General features: G+C 35.7%; 1 protein-coding gene across 1 annotated transcript in view; it reads right to left on the reverse strand.

Moving 5' to 3' along the window:
* VPS13B (vacuolar protein sorting 13 homolog B) overlaps nucleotides 1–24,147 on the reverse strand; it is a 424,599-nt gene that overhangs the window by 189,805 nt on the left and 210,647 nt on the right. The window contains 4 exon segments of the mRNA XM_032708140.1: nucleotides 1,006–1,120; nucleotides 2,187–2,358; nucleotides 11,421–11,627; nucleotides 15,273–15,493. Coding sequence (XP_032564031.1) covers nucleotides 1,006–1,120; nucleotides 2,187–2,358; nucleotides 11,421–11,627; nucleotides 15,273–15,493 — 715 coding nt within the window.

A 24,147-nucleotide genomic window follows, 5' to 3' on the forward strand; every position in this document is an offset into this window, starting at 1 on the left:
GTTGGTAACTTTGCTAAGTTGAATCTAAATCTCCTTCCTATTGTACCTAGGGAACAATAATTGTCCAATAAGACCTTGCAGACATTATTTTCCAAGTCAAAATGGTTTGTGCTTCTAAATATTTTAGTTATTTTCAATGCCAAAAACTGTGCTAAAGGCTTTTTAACTGCGTTTTTCCTCTCAAGGAGTAACACAACTATTCTATTTTCTCTTCATTTCGGTCTCATATAATGGAATCTGTTGATATGTAATGGCAAACGCTACCCTAGTTGAACAAAGGCTACATAGGCTCTCTCTTACTTTATCAAGACTAGTGTGTTCATGGCCAATACAAGTCAGAAGGTGGCACACGCAATCTCTCTATAGAACCGTGTGCCCAGGTGCCAAACGAACACAGTCACATTGGTGTAGCAAATTATCCAGATAACGGGACTTGCTAAAGTTGGAAGGCAGACTAGGCTTAACTACTTACCCTAAATGTTGACATTAATTACTGGAGTTTCACTTGTGTGTTTGCACAACACTATGCCGTGTCCCACACACACAGGTACTCAGCTTAGTTCCCCGCACTACATAAGTGCTGCTTTGCCACAGCAGTAGAAACAGATTCATTTTTCAGAAACTTAGCTTTAGCATAAGAATAAGGTATCATAAATCATTAAATACTGGCAGTTGCTAACACATCATGAACCAATATTTCAGGAATTTCCCATTCAAAAGTTAAGCTAAAACGAATTATTTTGGTCCAGTGGACCAACAGAGCAGTAAGTGTGAAAAAAACACTCTCCTGATTTGCAATGATTTCTGTGTATTTCTTTGGAATAAGATCTAATTCTGAGAAGACATAATTCTGACTTTTCTTACTTAAAAGGGTGAAGTATTTTCACTTAAATTGAATACCTACCTTAAATTCAAGTTAAGAATTAAGAAGAAAAAAACCCCCAAAACACCACCTGCCTCCTTCTTTCAGTCTGAAATTAGAGCATAGCAACTCACAGGAATTACCTGTTTCTGTAATGGTCAATATTGAAACTTTCTATTTTACATTTGATTTTCGTATAGACATCCTGCATATCCACTGAGGCACTGAGATCTTCTAATTCACTGACAACACAAACTTCTGCAATGGTCAAAGAAAAAAAAATTAGTTAAATAATCTGAAACTTGCAGGATTTTAAGCAAAAAGTATATCTGAGACACTACATTTTGTAAATAGAATAATGCTACTTCTATGCAGAGTTTTCTCAAAAAGCCCTTTTTGATTTGAGTGTCACACAGATTTGAGTGTCACCAGAAAAAAACCCCTAGAATCCAAACCTTTTTATATAAATGTGTAGAGAAGCTTATATATGGGGTTTTCAGTTCAGGTGTTCATAGTATAATTCCTGAATAAGAAAAGTAAAAATATATTTGCCAAGATATTTACTCTAATTATACTGGAGTTTTCTTTCTCTCATGTAATTAGTGTTTTAAAATCAAAGGTTCTTGAAAATTTGCTTTAACCACTAGTCACGTTATTTTTTCATATATCTATGAGCAACGGTGTTAATTACTAAGCAGTAGTGTTTCCTAGTAAAAAAAAAAAAGAAATTTGAAGTCCTGCAGTTTATGGAATCTGAGTTGCTTTCAAAAAATTACTGTTGGACAATAATCAAACTTTAATCTCAAAGAAAAAAAGATAAACTGTGTACCACACATATTTCTGCTTTCAGCAGAGAAGTTGAAACTTCTCCACTGAACTCCATATTAAACTTCCTATGACTGTTAGGACTACACTATAATGATTATGTTACATTTAAATTTGAAATTATCAATACAAAACTACATGACTATATATAGACATACATGAAATAATTATTAAATCATATCAAAATGAAACATATTTGCTTCTAAGGCAATAAATGAAGCATTTTATTGAATAAATTAACCAACTTATTTCCAATGTAACATAATTATCTTTCCACATGGAGTGGGAAGTTTATGCCAAAGAATACTGCGGTTGTTGCAAAGAACATTACACACTAACCTAACTAGAGCTTGTTGCTGTAGTTTAAATACAGATCCAACCCATTTTTCTGTGTTACAATGTTCAGTAATGTCGATACAAGCTCTGAATAGCTAATACTCTGCTGTAAAATAATGTATGAAATTCAAAACAGCACATTAGGGGGAAAAGTGCTGAATACCTGTGCCATTATTTCTAGGATCAGGAGCAAACAATTTTATAGTAATTTTTGGCAACATCCACTGCATCCATAGGCTGACACGTCCACTTGAGACTCCAATATTACTTGTTGTTTGTTCCAGTGTAATGGAGTCTGAGAATGGAGAATCATCACCACCCTGAAGAGAATCACCCTATGAAACAGAAGCAATAGCTGAGGAAAATAGTATTGCTTTTTAGCATTCCACTTCTTTCTTCTCTCAAGACTGATGCAGATGCCCAAACTATATAAACACAGACTCACCAATAGTATATTTGAATCAAGCCATTTTTAATATCAGGAAAAAATAAACAAAGTAGAGATAATAGACTTTGGCAAAGACTATATGGTAAAAATTTAAGGTTCCATGACAGTTCCACAGCTTTCCTCACTAACTCTACACTGTGGAAACACTATCATCAAAAACATAGGCTGATAGAAATATTTGGAGATGCAATAGGACCATAACACCTATACTACGTACACACTAGGTTTAGGTTATTTTTTCCCCTTCTATATGCTTCCCTGTAATGACTTGGGAAAGAGGTTTCAAAAAATAAAAGTTTTTTGTAAGAACCGGAAATGTTTTAGTTGCCACTTTCTAAAACTCTGGGTTTTTTTAAAAAACATGATTGTCACTTGCAATACTCTTAAATATAAGAAATGTTGACAAATGTGCTTGATTTCTGTGCCATCAATTATCTCTGTTCATTCCCTAAAACATAAAGGGTTCAACAAAGAAGACACAAAGGTTAATGTTTTTTAGGAAAAGTACATGACAAATGAAAGCTATATTGAAAATCTTGTTATGTAGGCTTATTAGAGCAATGCAGGCATGTTCTGATAATATTTACCAGCCATAAGACTTCAGTCTGCTCCTTTGCTGGATATTACTGTCTTCAATTAGGGAAGGAAAGATGCAAACATATAAATGCTCATCAGCTCCTAGTGTTTACAGCCTATTAAACTGAATGTAATGGACACCTAAGTCACTGATGTCAACCAAAAGCCACTAAATATCCAGCAGCATCTTCACTTGCAACTCCACCATGTGTTGCAAGTTTACTTCATTCAAGCACAAAAGAAAGGAGCAAGGTACAGTCACTTTGATCCACTAAGATCAAGTTGTCTCTAAGATTTACAGATCAATAAACACTCAAAGTCTTAATTTTCATTGAAGGTTTGGGGGATTAGACAATGTAAATGATGATGAACAACATGTTTGATATTTATCTAATTACTAGCAAAGATTATTTCTATGGCAGACACTGGAAATCAGATCAACACAGCAAGCATTGCAATTGGACTGAAACAATTTTAACCTGTCAGGCAAGAAGCAAGAATGCACTCACTTCAGCTTCAGATGTTCCAGGAAAACTTACTTCCAGTAGCAAAATTAAAAATGTGACAATACTTGCCTCATTCTGCAGTCCAAGACTAGAGAATGTGAGCATGGAAATTCTGTTAGCAATCTATTTTCTGGATGGGTAGAATTTATCTCAAACCAAATGACATAACTCATATGGAAGCATTTATGTTGACAAATCACATTTTCAATCAACTCAGGCCTACAATTTAATTGTAGGTTTTCTAAGCTCTTAAGAGGACACAGAGAGAAACAGCAAAGGTACTTTATCTGTGTGTAGTAACCTTTACTCTTGAAAAACTCAGTGATACTTACCACAATTGGTAAGAAACCATCTGTGTTGTCAACAGCTGACACAGAGAACTTACCATTCCAGGTATTCATTCATATGAGGAAAGGAGAGCTCATGCAACTAACATATGTTCCTGGAAAATAATACCTAAACACAAGACTATAATACCTGGACCAGTTCAACACACGTAATATGAAGTGCTGAAATGAAAATTAAGACCCAGTTCACCTTCAGTTATCTATGGTAAAGTGGTTTTGCATTAATCAAAATGCATGAAAGAAAACAGGTATATTTCTATTTATTTTTATATTTCTTATATAAGGCGTTATTGCTTACAGCTCTGAACAGATTGCCAGTTGAGTCATAGGTGACCATCTTTTGAAAAACTGTTAGACTCCAGAGGTGCAAAAAGCATTTATTCCCTACCATCTCATTGAGCTAACTTCCTTACACAATCCCACCTGAGATCCCTCTCCAAGTCATGGACTTAGCATAACCCTCCTGCTTTTACTTTTTGTTTACTCTTCCTTCTTCTGTTTTACTCTCACATTGTCTGCAAATTTAGCTTATTAAATGTAGTAGGGCCTGTCTCCTGTTGTGTATCTAATAATATTTAATGCCTACCACAGCAGGACATCTAATTGGAGAAACATCAGATAGTTCATTTCACTAAGACGCATCCAACTCCAAAGTATGGACGGCACATGGGACGTAGGGCACGCAACAAGATGAAAAAATAAAGGTGTGGTAGAACCTGCTAAATAACACATTCAGGGGTTAACTCCTTTCTGCCAAACTGTAACTCATATTTCCTATTTGCTTCTCCAGCGAAATCCTTCTTGCTTCTTTTCAGACCTTTTGGTCCAGAGACACCTATCTCTGAATACTGTTTGCTAACTATGTCCTTGCAAGACATATCCTACTGTCTTCAGAAAGAACTCTACTCTCTGTAGAGTCCCTTAATTATCCTACAAGGCAGCACTGACAGAAATATGGTAGTAGATATCTTTTCAACACTGCAAGCAAACCTCAGTTTTCTTTCTTCAAGGATGCTGGTACCTGTTCTTAGAACAAAAAAATATGGGGAAGTAGCCTTGGAGAGTGTAAGGCCTGGAAGTTCCCCAGCATCTGAAAGGATGTAGGTAGAGCTGGTTCTCCAGGGCTAACCAATTTTAGTCCTTATTGCTTCTCCTGAAATGGCAGGCTCCATTAATAAGACAGTGACGTAAGCCAGGAGACAATCACCCAGCCATTTCGCTTGTTCTCGGACTATCCCTGTCAACCCTCTTTGAACATTAACCTGCCTCCCTTCTGACTATGTACTCTTCCCACTTGTAAAGCTACAAAATGTAGCAGTGAAAAATGCCTTTCAGTAATTTCCCACACCTTCCTAATTTGCCTTTGAATGATTGCCCTAAAAAATGATGCTTCTGTGTTGGAGTTGTGTCGGGGATGCCTGTTCTCATCAAACCTCACATACTCTTAGAGATGGTGGAGTCAACAGTACTTTGGAATGGAGGAAACCCTTCAGCAGGGCAGCTCTGAAGGAAGGAGCCAGCCAAGAAAAATTTCCCTTCACTGAGATCTTCAGATGGATTTCACAAGGTATCAAGAAATAAAAGCCAATTAATGGTTAAGAAAAGAGAAAAACAATACTTATTTAAACCTGAGAATATGCTTATATACAGTTCAAGACAAAGTTCAAACCAATGCTGATGTTCTGTGCACCCATTTGCGGCTCTCCGGTCTTTGCATTCTATAAAAAGCATTTATCTTCCTTTTTTTTTTTAGTCTGAAAAATTTTTCAAGTTTTTTTTTTTTTTGAACTGTAAACACACTTAATTTTGCCAAGCCATAACTTATAAACTGTGATGGAACGGGTGGGAACAAGAGACTGTCTCCTCCTCATCTTCCACACACACCCTCACTCTCCCACTGAACATGTTCCAAAATGGATTTTGCATGAAAACCAACTTTGTTCTAAAATTTTGGCAGGTCTCTACATTTCTGATAGTTAAAAAAGAAGACAACAATAGTTGATGAAACTTAAAGCGGTACACTTAACAGCAAATAATGTCCTGCCACTGTGGCAAGTTTTGAATTTTATATTTGCGTTCTTTTATTTCCATAATTTAATGTGTTCAGCTGTTTCATGCATTTTCTTGGGTTTTTTCTTCCACAGAGAGCTGTTTTTATTTAGTGGTTTGAGTATATAGATAACTTTGTTCTGTAGAAAACTGAGGCTATAATTTTCCCACACTTCTTTAAGATTTTTTTTCTGAAGATATTAAATTATGTACTATGCCTCTCAGAGAATCAGTCAGTTGATAATTCTGGCACGAGGTTACTTAAAACAGTATTGTGAGATTCTTGAAGAACTTCATTTATCCAGCATAACCCCAGCTATATATTAAAAGCAAATTAACCCAGGAAGGTGCAACCAAATTTAAAAGCAGCAAATCCTGAATTTTAGGGAGTGTGGCCTCTACCATCTTCCAAGCTACTGTATCTATGGATTTCACAAAAAACCAGAGTTACAGGTACCGACCCAGATGTATCATTAGAAACTGGACCTGCAACTGCCAGGGGTTTAGAACTCATTCTACCTCAGACCCTGCAAGTCCTAACCAGGGCCTTAACTCATCTGGGCTTAGCCTCGCCCCGCAATTCTGTACTCTAGCGTGTTCCCACACAGTATTCCAGGTCACTCGCGTGTCCTACCCCTTGGACTAGCTAGCATGTCAGTATAGCTGAAACTGCAGTAAGCTGAGCTTTCAGCAATAACCTCTTAATTGCAGCCATGGCAGATACAGAGCTTATCAAGAGACACCCCCAGCTGCTCAACATCTTGTTCTTTCTTATTAGATGTGATGGGGTTGCAGCCTCTACACATCCCCTACTTCAACAGTTTAACGTGAACATACTACCTATATTTTTTTTCTGACATTAAAACATGCGTAAACAGTTGAATTGACTCATTCTCTTTCTCAGAGGCAGATGCTCCTCTGAAGACAGGTATGTCATATGCCTGTCCTTTGGGATGCAAAAAAATGAAAAAGATGGGATTTCTTCTTAGCCTTCTGTTAATGGTACAACCACAACCATTGGGCAGAGCCACAGGACCTGAAAAACTGATGGTCTGCAGTAGCTGATGTCCTTTTCCTATTTTTTCCCAAATAAGCTGAAGTTCTTAAATTTTTTTTGTCATGAAAAACTAAGAAATTGAAGTGAGAAGGAAGACTATGCTCTTGTTTCTCACGGAGTTTCAATTTTCAGTTTGGATTTTCAGCACCCAGCGTGGTATTGTTAAATATGTTTATGCATTAATTTTCTGCTCTGTTTCCAGATCTACTGAAAAATAAAGCCAGAGTCAGAAACCCCGAACTATTTTCCCACAACTTCTTATGCCAAGTTCTAAAATACACAATTTAATTCTTTTACCAATTGTTGCAAATTGACCAATATACTGAGTTTATTTTCTTAACAGAATTTATCTTTGTTCATCAGGAAGACCCAAACATATGAGGCCTTCATCCTTGGCCTGCCTAAAGCTCAGGGATGATCACAGTTTGGCCACACTAATGCTATGCCTTATCAAAATAACTTCTGCGTTCTTGCTCAATCACTGAGTTTCCCCAAGGACTAAACACTTCTACCACTGTTTGTACTTAAGTAAACAGTAACAAGTGGCCTGTTGTAGTCTGTACTACCTTTGCTTTTGCAGTTCCAAAGGAGGGATGGTAAAAATGATTAACTGTTTCCAGCCCTCCAGTATTTCAGCTGCTCACTGATGTTTTCCTGTTCTACCAGCACGCCAGACTAAGTCAGTGAGCTAGATAGCTTTATCCACATCGGACTGTGAGTTCACCATCAAGTTGTCAGCAAGAAAAGATTTAGACACAGCTTAAAATATAAATCATTCACAGATCATATAAACAAATTACTTTTTTCTTGCTATTTAATATAAACAGTTGTGCAAGTTTGCTTTCTTCCAATTCATTTATAGCAAGTCCATTGCAGCTGAAAGAAGCTCTAAAAATAATCATGTGTCTCCTACAGAACGAAACACGTTAAAAATCTCTAAACTTAAAAAAACCCCAATACCTATTGCAGCAAAGTATTTTTGTTTGACAGACTTCAGGATTTTAAGGCTCGAAAATGTAGAAATTTATAAACAAAATACAGACTCTGATAAAAAAAACAAACTTCTGGAAAATTTCCCCATGAAAAATATATTATTATTTAATTACTCTACATACTACTTTGCTGCTTTTCAGCAATAATGACTATAAAATATATAGCTACAAGGTAAAATTGTGCCAGATGGACTCAATTTGTATACATTAACCTTTCTATTTCTTTCATTTAAAACATTACTGTTACAATAATCTGAAATCAAGTTAGAATTTACAAATCCATGGTGGTATCAAACCACATGGACCTAGATTTGCTAACACTGATTTCCTTGTGATTAATATTAGGCCAATATTAAGTACTTCTAAATTTCTAAAGACCAAAATAGGTATCAATAAGTAATCAATACCAGCATTTTAGAAAATGAAATATGTTAAGTAGACAGTATCTAAAGAGATTAAAAGTAAAGTATTTTTCCAGTCGAGCAAGGTTGGTTGTTTGGTGGTTTTAGGTCTCTAACGCTCTAACTGCCTCATCTGCTTTTATTGCTCTCTTAATTGAATTCAGAGTCTGTGGAAAGGGAAAGGTGTGGTCCTGTTTCAACCATCAGCAAAACCAAGACAGGCATATATCAGACCCAGGAAAATGATGGAATGCTGCTCCAGAGTTCTCAGCTGCCTCTCCAAAGCTGCCTCCACCTGTTCACTGAAAGCATGCCTCTTTCAGTCATCCTCAACTTCCCTGCAGTATCACTTCTCAGTTGGTTAACTTTCCTGACATCCCAGTTCCTATAATCACCATGTGAGGTCTTAAAGGTAACTTCTGCCTTCCTGTCTCCAAACACTACCAATCCCTTCCCATGGTTCAGCTTTTCTACACCAGTCTCTTACGACTACTTGGAGACTACCATGACACATGAAGCTGACAAGCCTTCAGGTTACTCTGACATCCCCTTCTCCACCTCTACATTTTTGAAATTAAAATTACTTCTTCAGATGATACCTGGGAAAATACTCAGCCATCAATTATACTTTGGTGTAAGATAATTCAATTTGGGTTTTAAAATACTTGTTTGGATTTCACCAGTTAGGCTCTTGTGAACAAACAGGTTCTCCAGATAACAAGTCATATGTCTAAGATAGATGTTATATACAACAACCTGTACTTGGATAGACTGCGGAGGACTACATCTTCACCCAGAAGAAAAACCTGGCCTCAATGAAAATTGCATGATGTAACAGACTTACATCTGCAGCCCATTAGGCAACTTGACAGGTATAACTAGCTGCTGTACTTCACAGGAGACAAAACAATTTAAAAAATCTGTCTACATTTCTTGTCTACAAGGCCTGTCGACTTATTTTGCCTACTCTTGGGGCAGAGCTCTATAGCTCTATGCACAAACCATCTGTAACAGGGTTCTGTGCATATTTGAACATACTAAGGAGGTTAGTTTTCTTCATAGAATGTCTATAATGTCTAAAATTATACTATATGGACTATAACTGAGGCACTCAGCAGACTGAAGTAGTCCAAAGTAGTACCTGTAGACAGCAGAAGTAATCCAATTCTCTCATCTACTGCTAGGTATGGTGATAGTAATTAACTTAGCAAAAGGAACGGGGAAACTAATTGATTAACTTCTCTCAACAGCTTTCATTGAGGAAAAAGAATGAGAGGGAACACTTCTTAGCTAATTTTTCAGTACATATATTTTTAAATTCTCAACAATCCTTACCTCAAGGAAAAGGACAGGAACCATGTCATTATAATGAAAACCTAGCTGGTGCTTTGATATGAAATATGTTGAATAAGTTCAGAGACAGACACCAACCACAAAAGAGAATGTGTGATGGAGATACTGCCAACCATTATGTTATAAATTATTTAATTTATATTGGCTAAAATATTTTATTAGAAATGTGAGAAGAAAATACTGTTCCTTTTACTATTTCTTTCTGGTTGGTGAAGTGTGATTCTCTTACTTCTTTCCCCTTCCCACCTCAACAGTACTATAGAACTCATAGACATCAGGACTGTGTCAGAACAATGTTCCTGGCTACCTTACAATGATGATCTGCAAAACTTCATTGTATAGCTTCAAAACACTTTGAAATTTATTTTTACTGATGGCCAGTAAAGGATTAAAAAGAAACAAAAACTCAGGTAAAGCAATGACTATATTGACTTAAAATGCTGGTAGAGTGCTCAGGGTAATTTTCCCTATGGCTTAATAAAAATCCATTTGGAAAATGTTGCTTTGGTTACATCATCTAGAATGTGTTAACTTGGTCACCCTACTCGGTGATTCAACTCATTCCAACTGGTAGCTTGACAAAATTAGTCCTAAGAGTGAAGGGATAATTGGCTTTTTGAGGTTTGTTTTGCTTTAAATCTCAGGCTTTAAATACAGGAAAGCAGTAGGTCAAGACAAGCTTTGATGTTCTTTCCCATAACACTCAAATCATTTAAATGAATCCTCCACTGGCCACCCATTCTTTTTTACCTTACAGTACCATTAACTTTTTAAAAAAAAAAAAAAATCACAAAATTGGTATCACAGGTGGTCTTGAAAAATAAATATTGACTCAAATTCATAGAAATGATAGTACCTGAAAAGTCAAATACAGCATTGTTGTAGCTACTAGTCTTATAAGAATATAAACTCTGGCTTGAATTCCCATGGCAAAGGTTTTCTCCAAGTCTCTCCAACTTTTTCAATGACAGTAATTCAAAATGTTCACCCTTCTCTTTTTTTGCTGTTAATTAAATCCCTTGTACACCCTACATCCTGTTTTGATTTTAATCACCTCAATAGACCTAATATTCCCATCGAAATCAGAAATGGAACAAAATTTTCCTCAGTTACTGAGCCAAAAATATTACCCTCCTACTTGAACAATTCTATGAATCTTTTCCTGACAATTTAAAAATTAGCCTTCTAATTCTTATTTTCAATTTCTGACAAAACTTCTTACAATCTCAAGTATCTGTCCACATTTACTTTATTCCACCTTCCTGTCTCCACTAAACAAATGACACCTGCCTCAGTATGCTGTACACTTACATATCCCTTTCAGAACAACATTACTATTCTAATAATTCTGGACTTGAAAAATGCCTTTTGCTTCTTGACCTGCACATACTAACCATAACTTTTTGACACAAGCTAATATGCACTCACTTCAAAGAGAAACGATACAGACAAATAAAAAATATAGGAGCAATACAGCAAATTCTTTTCTTTCTTCTTTTCTCTCCTCCCTCTTGTTCCACCAAAATGCATAATAAAGTATTCTTCATTATTTTATTGGGGCAAAGTTACTTTCCATCTGGACTCTACTGCTCTTTCTGATTCCTACTTGACTGCGTACCACCACATGATCAGAACTCATGTGACACATTTTTTAAAGAAATAAAATACCTCTGTAGTGGTCCCAATGTCAGCAGATGGGCTGTATGTACTGGTATCTGGTGGAGCGGTACCAACACTACTTTTAACTGGAGAACTAGGAGGAGCAGGTCCTGCCATGGTTTCAGTATAGACAGAAGATTGATATAGAACTCCTTTCCTCTGAATTTTATTCAAAACTTTACTTGTGATCTCAGCCAGTTCATACAGAAGCTGCACCTAAAGGAAAAAAATAAAATTTAATTTTAACATGAAGCTTTTCTTAATGTGTGGAAGGAAAAATCATACAAGTTCTCCACTGTGACTTAGAATATAGCAAAACTGAACTTCTCACTATTTATAACACTCTGATAAGCAATTACACTGCAAATAAAATAATTAGCATCAGTTACAATATAGTTATTTCGGTAAAAATAATCTGTGCTGTGTGTAAACATATGGTACATAGATCAGAAACATAAACAAGAACATGGTCTTATAAAAATTCTACTAGTATATATTTTAACAATTGAACAAAGGTAATTTATTGTATAGTTCATATGTACAGATGCTGTCTGTAGGAGAAGGCAAATGTATAAACTTTATAAAACATTAACAGTGCAAAAATTATTCATTTAAATTGTTTAAAAATAATGCAGCATGTGAAAGTGCTCTGGTTTTGGAAGAATATCCATTATCAACTCAATAGTCTCCTGGCATATGTCATTCCAATATTCAGAAACACACTGTTTAACTTGCACACTGTTTGACTCAGTTCTAAGATATTTATGCAAGTCTTTTGTAAATAGGCATAAATCATGGAATTTGTATGACAACATACTGCAATATACTGTATAAAACAAGCTCAGAGAAAACTGCAAACAATATATAAGCGGATTCACAGCTGGATACCATACCCAACTTGCCATTATAAAAAATTGAAATTCTCATATTTATAAGAACCTTAAGCCTCAGGACACTTATACTCCATGAAGCTGGCTTCTTATGTGGGCAGAACAGATGCAGAAAAACACTGTTGTCAATCTACATTTGATATAAAACAGTACTCGATTTTGTGCGTGAGAATGTGTGATGTCTCAAAGTACACGCTGCAGTCCTTTCTTAGAAGGTGAAGTGCTGGAATTTTATAAAAACCTTCTTAATTCATCTTGGATTTTCTTTTGAAGTTTCAAGGCTTACACAGAGCAGGTCATATAATCTTGTGACAGAATTTTTCCTTAAAGGAGGTGAACTTCCCAGTACATTTTTTTTTTCTTCATATACAACGCAATCTAGAGACAGACAATTCTGGCTGTGACAAAAAGCTCTTTCCGTTATGCTTAAAAATATTTTAGGTCTGTAGCACTCCGATATGCACTGACAACCTTTAAATTACCAAATTCAAATGTCTAAGTTTTCCCAAGTCTTTTCCATGTGATGCAGAAAGATCATCTAATAACATCCCCACGATTGATTGATTAGTCTAACATTAACTAGTGTTGATGCTTTGCTGGAAAAATGTCTCTAGAAATTTAATACTATACAGGCAGACATCCAAATCATACATGCTTGCAACTTCCCCTGTCCCTTTTTTTTTTTTCAAGAAACCAAAGGATAATTTAAGTTATACTTGTCCCAATGAAGCAGGACTTTCAGAAAATTATTTATGCTATTGTTCATAAAGGCACAACGTAATGCAAAAAAAAAGAATTTGTGTTTACATCTATACTCACATAACAAGGTGAAGAGGTTTGTTATTAGTTAATCCAACACTGAAGGGTTTAAATCTTATTGGGGTTGCAGTACTCATAATCATTAAAGTTAATAATTACTTATATTTTCAGGGAGATTTTTTAAAATTGCTCAGGCTACAATCCTTGTAGCCACTCTGAAACAGTGGCTATTTCAGACAGCAGTAGCTGTATCTCTGAACTTCACCAGCAACATGACAGTGAAGTAGTATGACCAAAATATTTTATCCTGCTCTGAAACTAGAGTCAAAATAAGTTCACCAAACGAAAAGGTACACTTTTATTAAAGGAGCTGATTTTCAAGGAGGTATGTTTAAAAGCAGAAGATACAAAAAGGCCTCACACCAAAAGCTTTTTAAAACAAAAAAGACAGCACGTGTCTACATGTAAATAAAATTTCAAAACTTCAGATAAAGAGTTAAAGTTACATCCTTGATTATTTTTAACACACTATTCCACTGGTTGTTACTCATTAAAATGGAAGGATTTCTATTCATGTTGGTTCCACTTTTTCAAATGAGTAGTCTCAGTAGTTTGAAAATCCATTTCTGATTATATTAGAAGGGCTAATGTAAGGACTCTCTCCCTTGTGTTTTTGAGCATAACAGTTAATATATAATTATTATATTTAGAACACTCTATTGATGAGAATAGAAATGGTAGGACAAAAATAAGAATAACTCTGCCAGTATTTTTTTAAAAAGGCTTCCCCCTCTCACTGCTTCCAATTCCTCCCCAGCAAAACCACACAGAACTCAATAAGACCCCACTGACTATTTGGCAAAATAGTAAAGCTCAATATGTCACAGCATTTTATACTTTAAAAATAACACATTGCTACAAAATTGAAAACTACAACCAAATACAATTTTGCACACTGGAAGTATCTATTGACTTCATGACTATCAGAACATGGTTTCATATTAAATCATTATAGTCGTATAAATAAAATACTTCACCTTTGTTACTTTTTAATAAATTCACCAAATAGCACCTACTTTTAAAGCTGTCATCTATAGACAAAATACAGCTCGTCATTTAAGGAATCAAATTTCATAGTTACTCTGTATTTATAACTATCAAATGCTGTTTATGTAACTGTATTTTTCATCTTCTGTTCTGCAACATCTGGTAAAGAAGACTGATGGCTTTTTTTTTCCCCTTTTTCCAAAAGTAAAGCAGAAAGGACATGTGAGGCACATGTAAAGGAGAAAAAACAGTTCAAGAACCTTCAGTAAACTCAAATAATTTGTCTGCATCCTTTCAGTCATTAGAACACATCAGTAAATTAATAACATCACAGTGTACAAGGACATCCTTTAAGACAACATTTGGTCTGATATTCCACTGTACAACTTCATTTTAACATTTCACAATGCTCATGATATGATTTATATGCAGCTTACAGTTTAAATTTTTAGTGCAACTATTTTCTTACAGTTTGCAAAACAAATTACTGGATTACACTTTAATAGGAATACTTGAAAAATGCTGTTTACTTCAATTTTCTTTTTAATGCACAACTCAAATTTAGATAAGGCTTGCACTTGTAACAATGCTCTGCTCTTAATATTATTAATTAAAAACCTACTCTATTTGGATCTACAGCAAACTTGGTCCAGGTAAGTAAAATACAGGGTGCACTTTCTGAAAAATCTAAGAACACCTTTGCCTCTTAATAAACATAAATGAGGTGGTAACTTCTGTTTACACACATTCATTTCAGGCTTTTTCCCCTTTATTACTGGACATCTTTGTTTGCCTAAAAATCACTTCATGTTGGAAGAAATGTTAGTTCTATGTAAATGTAGTAAAAAAATTACATTCAACCACTTCAATATATGAATCCACAGTGACAGCAGATCAGTACCAAAGCATTTAGTGGTACATCTGCAATTCATTTCACTCCATCAGCCAAAAGATGCATTTATACTACAGCTATTACATGTGGAGAAGAGTTTAAATTACAAAACTTGAGAGACCTTCAAAGCAAATCTTAATCTAAGCACCTTGATCTTGATGGCCCAGTTAAAAAAAAATTAAGATAGAGACCCTCTTCATGAAAATGCACAACAATTGTACTTAAATCAAGTTATTTTTAATTTCCTTTCATAAATCAATTAAATGTACCAACCTGGGGGTTGGAGCATTTTATTTCAAGGGACTCAAGGTCGACATGGAGGCAGACAACAAATGAGTGTCTGGATTCTGGCCCCGAAGGAAGCAGTTTCTGTGAAGTCACAGCTAAAGTAGAAGTACAGCCCATTGGTTCCACTAAATTAAGTGTCATCTGTTGTCCAAGAAGAGTATATATACTGAAATGATGCAGACTAATTGTCCATGGAAAAGCATCACCTAGTCAATAAAAAGAAGGGAAAACAGTTAAACAATTGCTTGATAAAAACTAGGCTATTAATTCCACACAACTCAGTAAAGGCCTTATTCTAAACCACCTTAGAAGTCACAGTAAATGCAATCAACAACCATTAAATTGATCCCAAACTCTCACAAATATAATTCAACCATCAATTCCAAAATTTTGCTATTTCAAAATCTAAACAATAGCAATAATTTTTTTACAACTTTTAAAAAATTAAAATCCATTGGGAATTTTAACACAAACAGTGAACAAATGTACAATATTGTACTTAAAGAAGTCTTTTTGCTTCATGTGATTTTCCTCAAACTGACAAATATCTAGAAACCACTCCCCACTTATTTCAGCATATGGATGCAGCTCAGAGGCAGTTCCTTCTCTTATATATTTATATATATTTACAGTTTCTAACACTAAAAAAGTGAATTCTTTCCTCCAAAAATCTACAGCTTGCATCTCAACACAGTGGTGCCACAGAGTGAAGCCTGTCCCAAGGCACTGCTCAGATGAGACTGATCACAGCGCAGCTTTTTCCACTGCCTCCATTTAACTTCCTAAGAACAGAAAGGTGATGGATTTTCTAAAAACAGATTGCTATATTCATACACTTAGCACTTCATTTCTTACATTTAGGAGGAAGCCTACACAGAGAAATGTCTGGCATGCTGTCACGAATCATTATCAAGAATAATCAGCGAGGGAATGGGCAGTGTACAGATGAACAACAAAATGCCAGCATCTTCCATACAATCAGTTTTCTTTAGATTGTCAATAGATTACACAGATTACACAACCTGAAACAGAATCCCTATGGTGGGTTGACCCCGGCTGGATATCAGGAATCCACTGTTACCAGGAAGCCACTGTTATCACTTCCCTTACTCAGCTGGAGTAGGGAAAGAAAATATAACCAAAGGCTTGCAGGTTGAGTAGGGAGAGGAAGAGATCACTCACCTGTTACTGTCACAGGCAGAACAGAATCGACTTGGGAAAGTTAATTTATTGCCAGTTAACACCAGAGAAGGGAAATAAGAACAAATCAAAAATTATCTTCCTTGCGCCCCTCCCCTCTTCCTGAGCTTAACTTCATTCCCAAATTCTCTACTTTCTCCCTCTTGAGTGGCGCAGGGGGACAGGGAATGGGGGGTTGTGGTGAGTTCATCACATGTTGGTTTTGCTGCTTCTTCCTCTTCACGCTCTTCCCTTGCTCCAGCATGGACTGCCTCCCACGAGTGATGGTCTTCCACAAACTTCTCCAATGTGGGCTCTTCACACAGACTTCATGAACTGCTCCAGCATGGATTCTTTCCAAGGGGTGCAGCCCTGCCAGCAAAACCTGCTCTAGCATAGGCTTCTGTCTAAGTTTTGATTTGGCTCTCCGCCAAGTCCCCAAGACCCAGCACAAAAACCTCCAGCAAACAGCAAAACAGAAAAAAAACTATGAAAAAATCCAGGCTAGCCAGACTATATTAAAATATATATATGTATTTACATATAGTGCAGTTATATACAGTTGAAATACTATACACAATCCCGAAAGGGAAGGGGGAAAAAAGGACAAAAAAAAAGGAACAAAACCCAAAGAGATACGCACAATCAAAAACTCAGAATCTAGCAAACTAAAGAATAAGCAAGAGAATATCTTACTACTTTCCTTGGGACAACAGAAATCGCGCTGAACGACTGCCAGCACCCTCTGCCTCCCAAGGTCCACGAGGCCTCACCAGGCCCTACTGCCCACACAGCAGAACTGACAGCAGGGAACCCATGCCTCCAGAGCCACTGGAAGGGAAGAGAGGAAGAGGCTTCTCTCTCTGTCTATTTATATGTTGGATTATGTAAAGGAATAGGATGGAATACTTCCTTCCTTCCTTCCTGGCAACCAGGAAGGAAGTCCTAAACTCAAAACCATTACAGCTCCTCTCTCCACAGGTTCACAGATCCTGCCACAAGCCTGCTCCAGCATGGGCACTCCAAGTGGTTACAGCCTCCTTCAGTACTCATCTACCTGCTCTGGTGTGGCAGGGTCTTCCACGAGCTGCAGGATGGATATCTTCTCCACTACAGACCCTCATGGACTACAGGGGGACAACCTGTGTTGTCACCATGGTCTTCACCACAGGCAACCCTTTACTGAAGCACCTTCTCCCCCTCCTTCTTCTTTGACCTTGGTGTCCACAGATTTGTTTCTCTCACATGTTCTCACTCCCCTCTCCTAGTTACTGTGGCAAAGCCATTTTTTTTCACCCTTACATATATTATCCAGAGGTGCTACCACCATGTCTGATGGGCTCAGCCTTGATCAGCAGCGGGTCCATCTGGAGCCGGTTCAAATTGGCTCTGTTGGACATCAGGAAAGCTTCTGGCACGTTCTCACAGAAGTCCACCTTGCTACCAAAACCTTGCCATGTAAACCTGATACATTTTCACATATGATAACAAGGTCCCAGTGAAAAAAGTTAGGCTTTTGGAGAAACACTAAGCCAAAACCCAAAGAATGCTCAAACGAAGTGAGGAAAATAAGTCAATGAAAGGTATGTGGGTAATCCTCACTTTACCTGAAACAGACATGGGTTTTTGCTCTTTAAAAGTGTAAGAACATAGTATTTCAGGGGGGCTTTGTTATTTTGCTGTTGCTGTTGTTTTCTTTTCTTTTCTTTAAAGAAAGTCTTCATTCCATTTATCAGATTTTCTGCTGAGGAAGTTGGGCCTTTTTGTTGCAACTTAACAGAGAGTTTGTGCCCAGCAGACTCAATTTTCAATTCACCAAGAGAAACTGCCTGTCCCAATACAAAGTACCATAAAAGCAGCTGGATGCAGTCTTAGATCCAAACACAGCAGACCAGTGAGCATCCACAAGCCTCAGCCTTGCCTGAAACAGTCTTCTTCTTTGTACAGAAAAAATTCATCTGGACGAAGAGGACAAAAATTCTTCCTATATGACAATTCAGAAAGTTATTGGATATGAGGGTTTTTTTTTTCAAGATTTGAGCCTGAAGACATGAGTCCAAAATCAGTCTAATACTCCAGAAGCATGGGAGCTGGTCTTGAGAATCAGAGGAGAAAATGGCAGACAAATACAAATATGCACTGGAATGGGCCCACTGGAGTCTCACAGGACAGCAGAAATTCAAAACAGTGTTTTTTAAACAATATATGGAGAGTGTGTTTGCTTCCTGGTGTGGCCTACAGTGAATACTGTCCTGCTGAGAAATCAGAACACTAAGAAATAGGACAAACTGTTAACTGTGATTATTTAAAGAAATTAGAAGAGTTTTGAAATTAAAATAAAGCTGGATTCCAACATCTTTTTGTCATATTATTTTAGTAAGACTTTTATTTTATTTTATTGTTTATTTATGTATTTTATTTTTTCTTCCATAGGTGGCATCAGCAATAAATTTATATGGTCAGGAGTATATATGAGAAAAGTCTGTGTGTCTCACCCTAAGCACAAACTGAATACTTCAGTAGTTTATTTTGAAGCTATTACGTTCTGAAGAATTCAGCTCAAAGTAACTTGAAAATATTTTGGAAAGTTTTCAGATTAAAAGTTTTGAGGCAGTTAATTTGTGGTTTTTTCCAAGTTCTGTCAGCCAAGAAATACAAAATATTAATTGTAATAGATGGAAAAAATTCAAATGCAAAGTCAACCCTGATGACATGTTTCTAATTACTACTCATGAACTTCGTTTTTCTCTGTGACCACCACAGTAAATTCACATAGTTTATATTTCATGGATTAGAAAGAAAGAATATCTAAGGAAAAAACTGAATGTTAGCTCTACTAGACTGCATATACTATCTACCTGAAAAGGAAAACACTTTATCAATGAAACCACAGTATGTTGAAAAAAACACTGTAGTAAAGATATGATGAATTTACAACCATAAAATTCCCCCTAATGTCATCAATTACCTCTTCTTCAGCTCCATATACATTATGTGCCCATTCTAACATTATACTGGAACTGCCCACCTGAAAAATCCTTGTTTTGTTGTTGTACCTATGTCTTATTTGTTTGTAAAAAAACTTGAACTCATTTGCAAATTTGTTTTGTGAAACGATTAAAAAAACTAATTCGAAGGGTCTACACATCAAAAGCAACATCGCTTATAGGATTTTTCTAAGATTGTAAGAATGATTTACTGGTAGGAAGGAAGAAAAAGTCACTGCCACAGTTGGCAGATATTTTCTCTACATCTAACCTTCCCATCCATGTATACTATTATTTTGTCATCTAATTGATGAGATTCATTTACTCTGAAATATAATTAAACCTGGCAATGCCTTCAGTGGAACCAGAGCACACTCCTTATCTCTTATGACAAGATTATAAAATATATACATGAAAGACCCCTGCTATGGTTGAAGATTCTGGTTAACTCCTGATCCACCGCTATCATAAATCCTTATTTTTAATTTCTTAGAGCATCATCACTGACTTGTATTTGAAAATTTATTTATTAAGCTATTTCAACTGCTTTTATATCTTCTTAAATTTATAAATACCACTTTTAGATATTTGGCATAGATAACTGACTAACCCAGTTATCAGACAATTTTCAAACAACTAGCATTCATCACTTGTCTGCTATTTGCAATTGTTTAGCAAGACTCCCTTACTATAGAGTGTTTGAGTTATTTTTCCAATATATAAATAAAGAATTTTGCTATGTGCAAGCACTTTCTTCGGTACTTACTGATGCACTTTGTTTCTTTCCTGGAGTTAATTGCTAATGCTCATAATAAGACTTTTCATATGCATGACATATAACATCGATAAATGTACCTAACTACTAAAAATTATGTGTTTGTTCTCATTTTTTAATGGCACTTCTCTTTATTTTAAAAACCAGATTGCAGAAGTGGCAGTTGTACACAATGTTGTGTATAGAAGGTTGACAGTTCTACAAAAGAGAAATTTTGCTTGTTTAAAATTATAATGGTATGAGAGCGATCATGAAAGCTTTATCATGCATATGCTCTAGGATCTATTCCCAGACTTGCTAATGGTATCTTTTGGAATCTTCAAAAAGCATCCTGACTACTCTGTCCTCATTTCCCTTTCTGTACTCACGCTGGTCTTCACATGGATTTCCAATGCACTCATTCTCATGTGACATGCAATGTTTAAAAAAAATATATGCAAACACTCCATGTTAGGTCACTTGTACTTCCTCCCAGTCATGGAACAGGGAAGCAGCTCTATAGCTGCAGAATCCCAGGTTCTCAAATGTGAGAACTAATTTTATAAGGTCAATACTATAACAGGTAAGTTGAATAAAGTAATTAACATATTTTATAAACGGTGACAGTGAATATAAACTCAAATAAACTGAAAGAGGGCAGGTTTACGTTAGATATAACGAAGGAATTATGCACTATGAAGGCATTAAGGCACTGGAATGGGTTGCCCAGAGAAGTTGTGGATGCTCCATCCCTGGAAGTGTTCAAGGCAAGGTTGGATGGTGTCCTGTGCAACCTGGGAGATGTCCCTGCCCATGGCAGGAGGGTTGAGACTAGATGATCTTTAAGGTCCCTTCCAACACAAAGAACTCTGTGAAACAGCACATTATTTTAATAATATTTATCTTAAATACAACAACTGAAAAAATAATTACTGTAAATTTTAAGTTGAACATTTTTTAAATCTAATGTAAGGTGACAACTTCTAAGAATGCCAACATACTGCTGCTCTACTTTAAATATTTAACTGCTTTGTTTCAGGATGAAATCTATATGCTTGTACTATACTGCAGTAGTTTATGATCAATACATTTCATTATACTTAATTCACATAATAAGATTAGAAACCCTAATTTCCTATTTCCCTGCAAGTCACTTTACAAATTATTGAGTTTAAACATAAAGCCATCTCTCAGATTTAAATATTTAGAATACAATGATTCATATGACTGTCAGTATACTGCTATCCATATGAGAACAAGAATATGATATCTAGCAATATCTACAGCAATTTTAAGATATTTTGAACTCTGCTTTCTAGAAAGTATTTTACTCTGTCTTACCTAAAGATCTGCATCTTTCTGTATCTGACACAAACATTTTTACAGAGATGGATTCATAAAAGTTACTGGTGTGAACCCAAAGAGGGACATTATTATATAACAATAATTAATATTATTAAAAAATCAGTAACTAAAATAATTCAAAGTGTAAATTTCTAAGCACAGGTGGATTTCATCAATGCCAAGAAACTTTTCATTACTAGTTTAAAACAAGGATTTACCCAAAGCAAAATTTTAGTTACCTTCATGTTTCAATTTATTTTCCTGTTATAAGAGTTTAAATTTTTGGAAGGCCACTTAGCAGCGCAGAAATCCCGATCATAACAACATAGGTTGTTCAGCTACATTTACCACATTGGGACTTATAGACTGTACAGATGAATTGTCAAGTGTTTGAAGCTGGATGTGCACAAAAAGTCACAACTCGCTCTGTAAAGCTCTTCTCTAAACATTTAAGTTTTGCTTTAACTGAGTTTCTAACTATTTAGTTTCTTTTCAGTAACTGTTTTACTTAAAGAGCAGCTACAAATAGGACAGAGGGCCCTCCTCTTCGCAAAGTGCCAAAACAGAGAAGACAGGCAAGAGGGGAACAGGTAAAAGTTGCACTGGGAGAGGTTTTATCTTGATATAGGAAAGTATTTACAGTAAGAACAATCTTTCGCTGGAAAAACCCCCTTAGGGATGTGCAGGCTTTCAAGAAGTGACTGAGCAGGGTGTTGGACAATCTCACCTTGGATCCCCTTTGCACAGAAGTGCAAAGAAATATCTCATTCTTTACATAGATAAATCAATTTATGGAATACTTAGTTGCTCAGTATGACTGACCTATATTATGTTTCTGAATTAAAGTGCTAAAACATTCTTTTAAGCATTCCTATAAACTACAATTACCCCAGAAAAGAAATATATCAGAATTCTGAAAAAAAAAAAAATACAAAGACCTGATTGTGGGATAATGTATAAACTATTTTTACAGTAAGTTGACATCTTGGGGTCAATAAGTATCAGTGAGTGGGTTGAAATATCCCCAAATGAGAGTACGACTACGCTCTCTTTTCCTCCTTTTTTAGTTTTGCATGTAATAAGAAAAATACATAAGTGAGCACACTGCTGTCTTAAAAGTAACAATGTATCCTTCTGAACAAGCCTTTTACTTATATACTTTTTATATAAGAAAGAATGATTCAAAAAATAGTTACCAGGAAAAGCAACCTTGAATAAATATAATTTCAGAGAGATGGCAACATGTCTTAAGAATGACGGTATGTCCCTGAAGTCTTGTTCAAAGACAGAAAACAAATTAAGAGACTCTTACAATAAAAGTCCATTAAAATTATTTACCTCTACAAGGAAAGGAGCAAAGGAAGTGACTTTAATGCTTTTAAAAAATTTTTTAATAATCTGTTTAAGAGGGAGTTTTGGCATGGGAGAAGGCAATGGCTCCATTAGAGAATCAAAAATATCTAGATTGTGAGAACTTCTGTTTGGCGTTATTCCCAGAGCACAAAGCCACACACAAATAAATTCCTTACTATAGGCTTTATCCCAAACAGGGGGATTCTTTTCTCTCACTAGGATCTTTCCTTCAAATCTTGGTCTGACAAAATTCAAATGACTTCTTACTTTCATAAATGGTTTAAATTACATCATCAGTTTAAAATGAAAAAAAGACTTTGGTTCAATTTTTCTTCTATCTGTCACTATGCTTAGCAAATTAGATCATTCCTACTGAAAGTTATTAGGAAAAACACATATACCTTTCTCTCCCTCTTTTTTACTTTTTTTTTTTAATTTTCATATGGCAGCATCTCTAATATGACTTTCAATATTAAAAACGACACTTTTATTTCTGCTGCTGCGAGTTAAGGAAAAATACAGAAAGGAGGAGAAGGGTCCAATATAAATGGCAGAATAAAAGGAGAAGACAGTGTTATAAATCCAAATAAATTTCAGATGGCAGGAGCAGGACTAGCTTTTGAATGTGCTTTTGACTTAATTTTTCACAGCATACCCCTTACATTGTTTATATTTCAGCAACAAGTATGCAGAAAACAGCATAATTTTCCCAGAAAATGCTGTCACAAAACCAGTGGAACAATTACTGCATCTCTCTCTCTTCATTTTAGAATGAATACACAAACCAGTAACAATTCTTTCTAAATAACATAGTTTGAAATGTTCAGAATGTTAAAGGCTGATTCTTTCCTCAAACTGGTCTACAATTCAAGTCCCTATCAAAGATTAGCTTTTCAAATAAGAACTACTATACTTTTTCTCAACCTTCACAATTTTTTTTCTTCAAATCTCTACAAAAACCTTGCTACAATTCATAAGATACAACACAGAACACAACTGTTGCCTATTATGATGACCATTAAAGTCTCATTATTTTCTTTTGACAGTCTGTTATATTTATGAATTTATTTTCTCATCTTACACTGAACCATAGAATATCTCACACTGGAAGGGACCCAAAAGGTGAAACTCCCTGCTCTTCACAGGACTACCTAAGATTAAATCATAAGACTGAAAGCATTGTCCAAATGCACCCTGAAGTCTAAAAGGCTTGGTGCCACGACCACTTTCCTGTGGAGCTCTC

Source organism: Chiroxiphia lanceolata, chromosome 1 (genome assembly GCF_009829145.1).
Source record: "Chiroxiphia lanceolata isolate bChiLan1 chromosome 1, bChiLan1.pri, whole genome shotgun sequence".
Classification (NCBI taxonomy): Eukaryota; Metazoa; Chordata; class Aves; order Passeriformes; family Pipridae; genus Chiroxiphia; species Chiroxiphia lanceolata.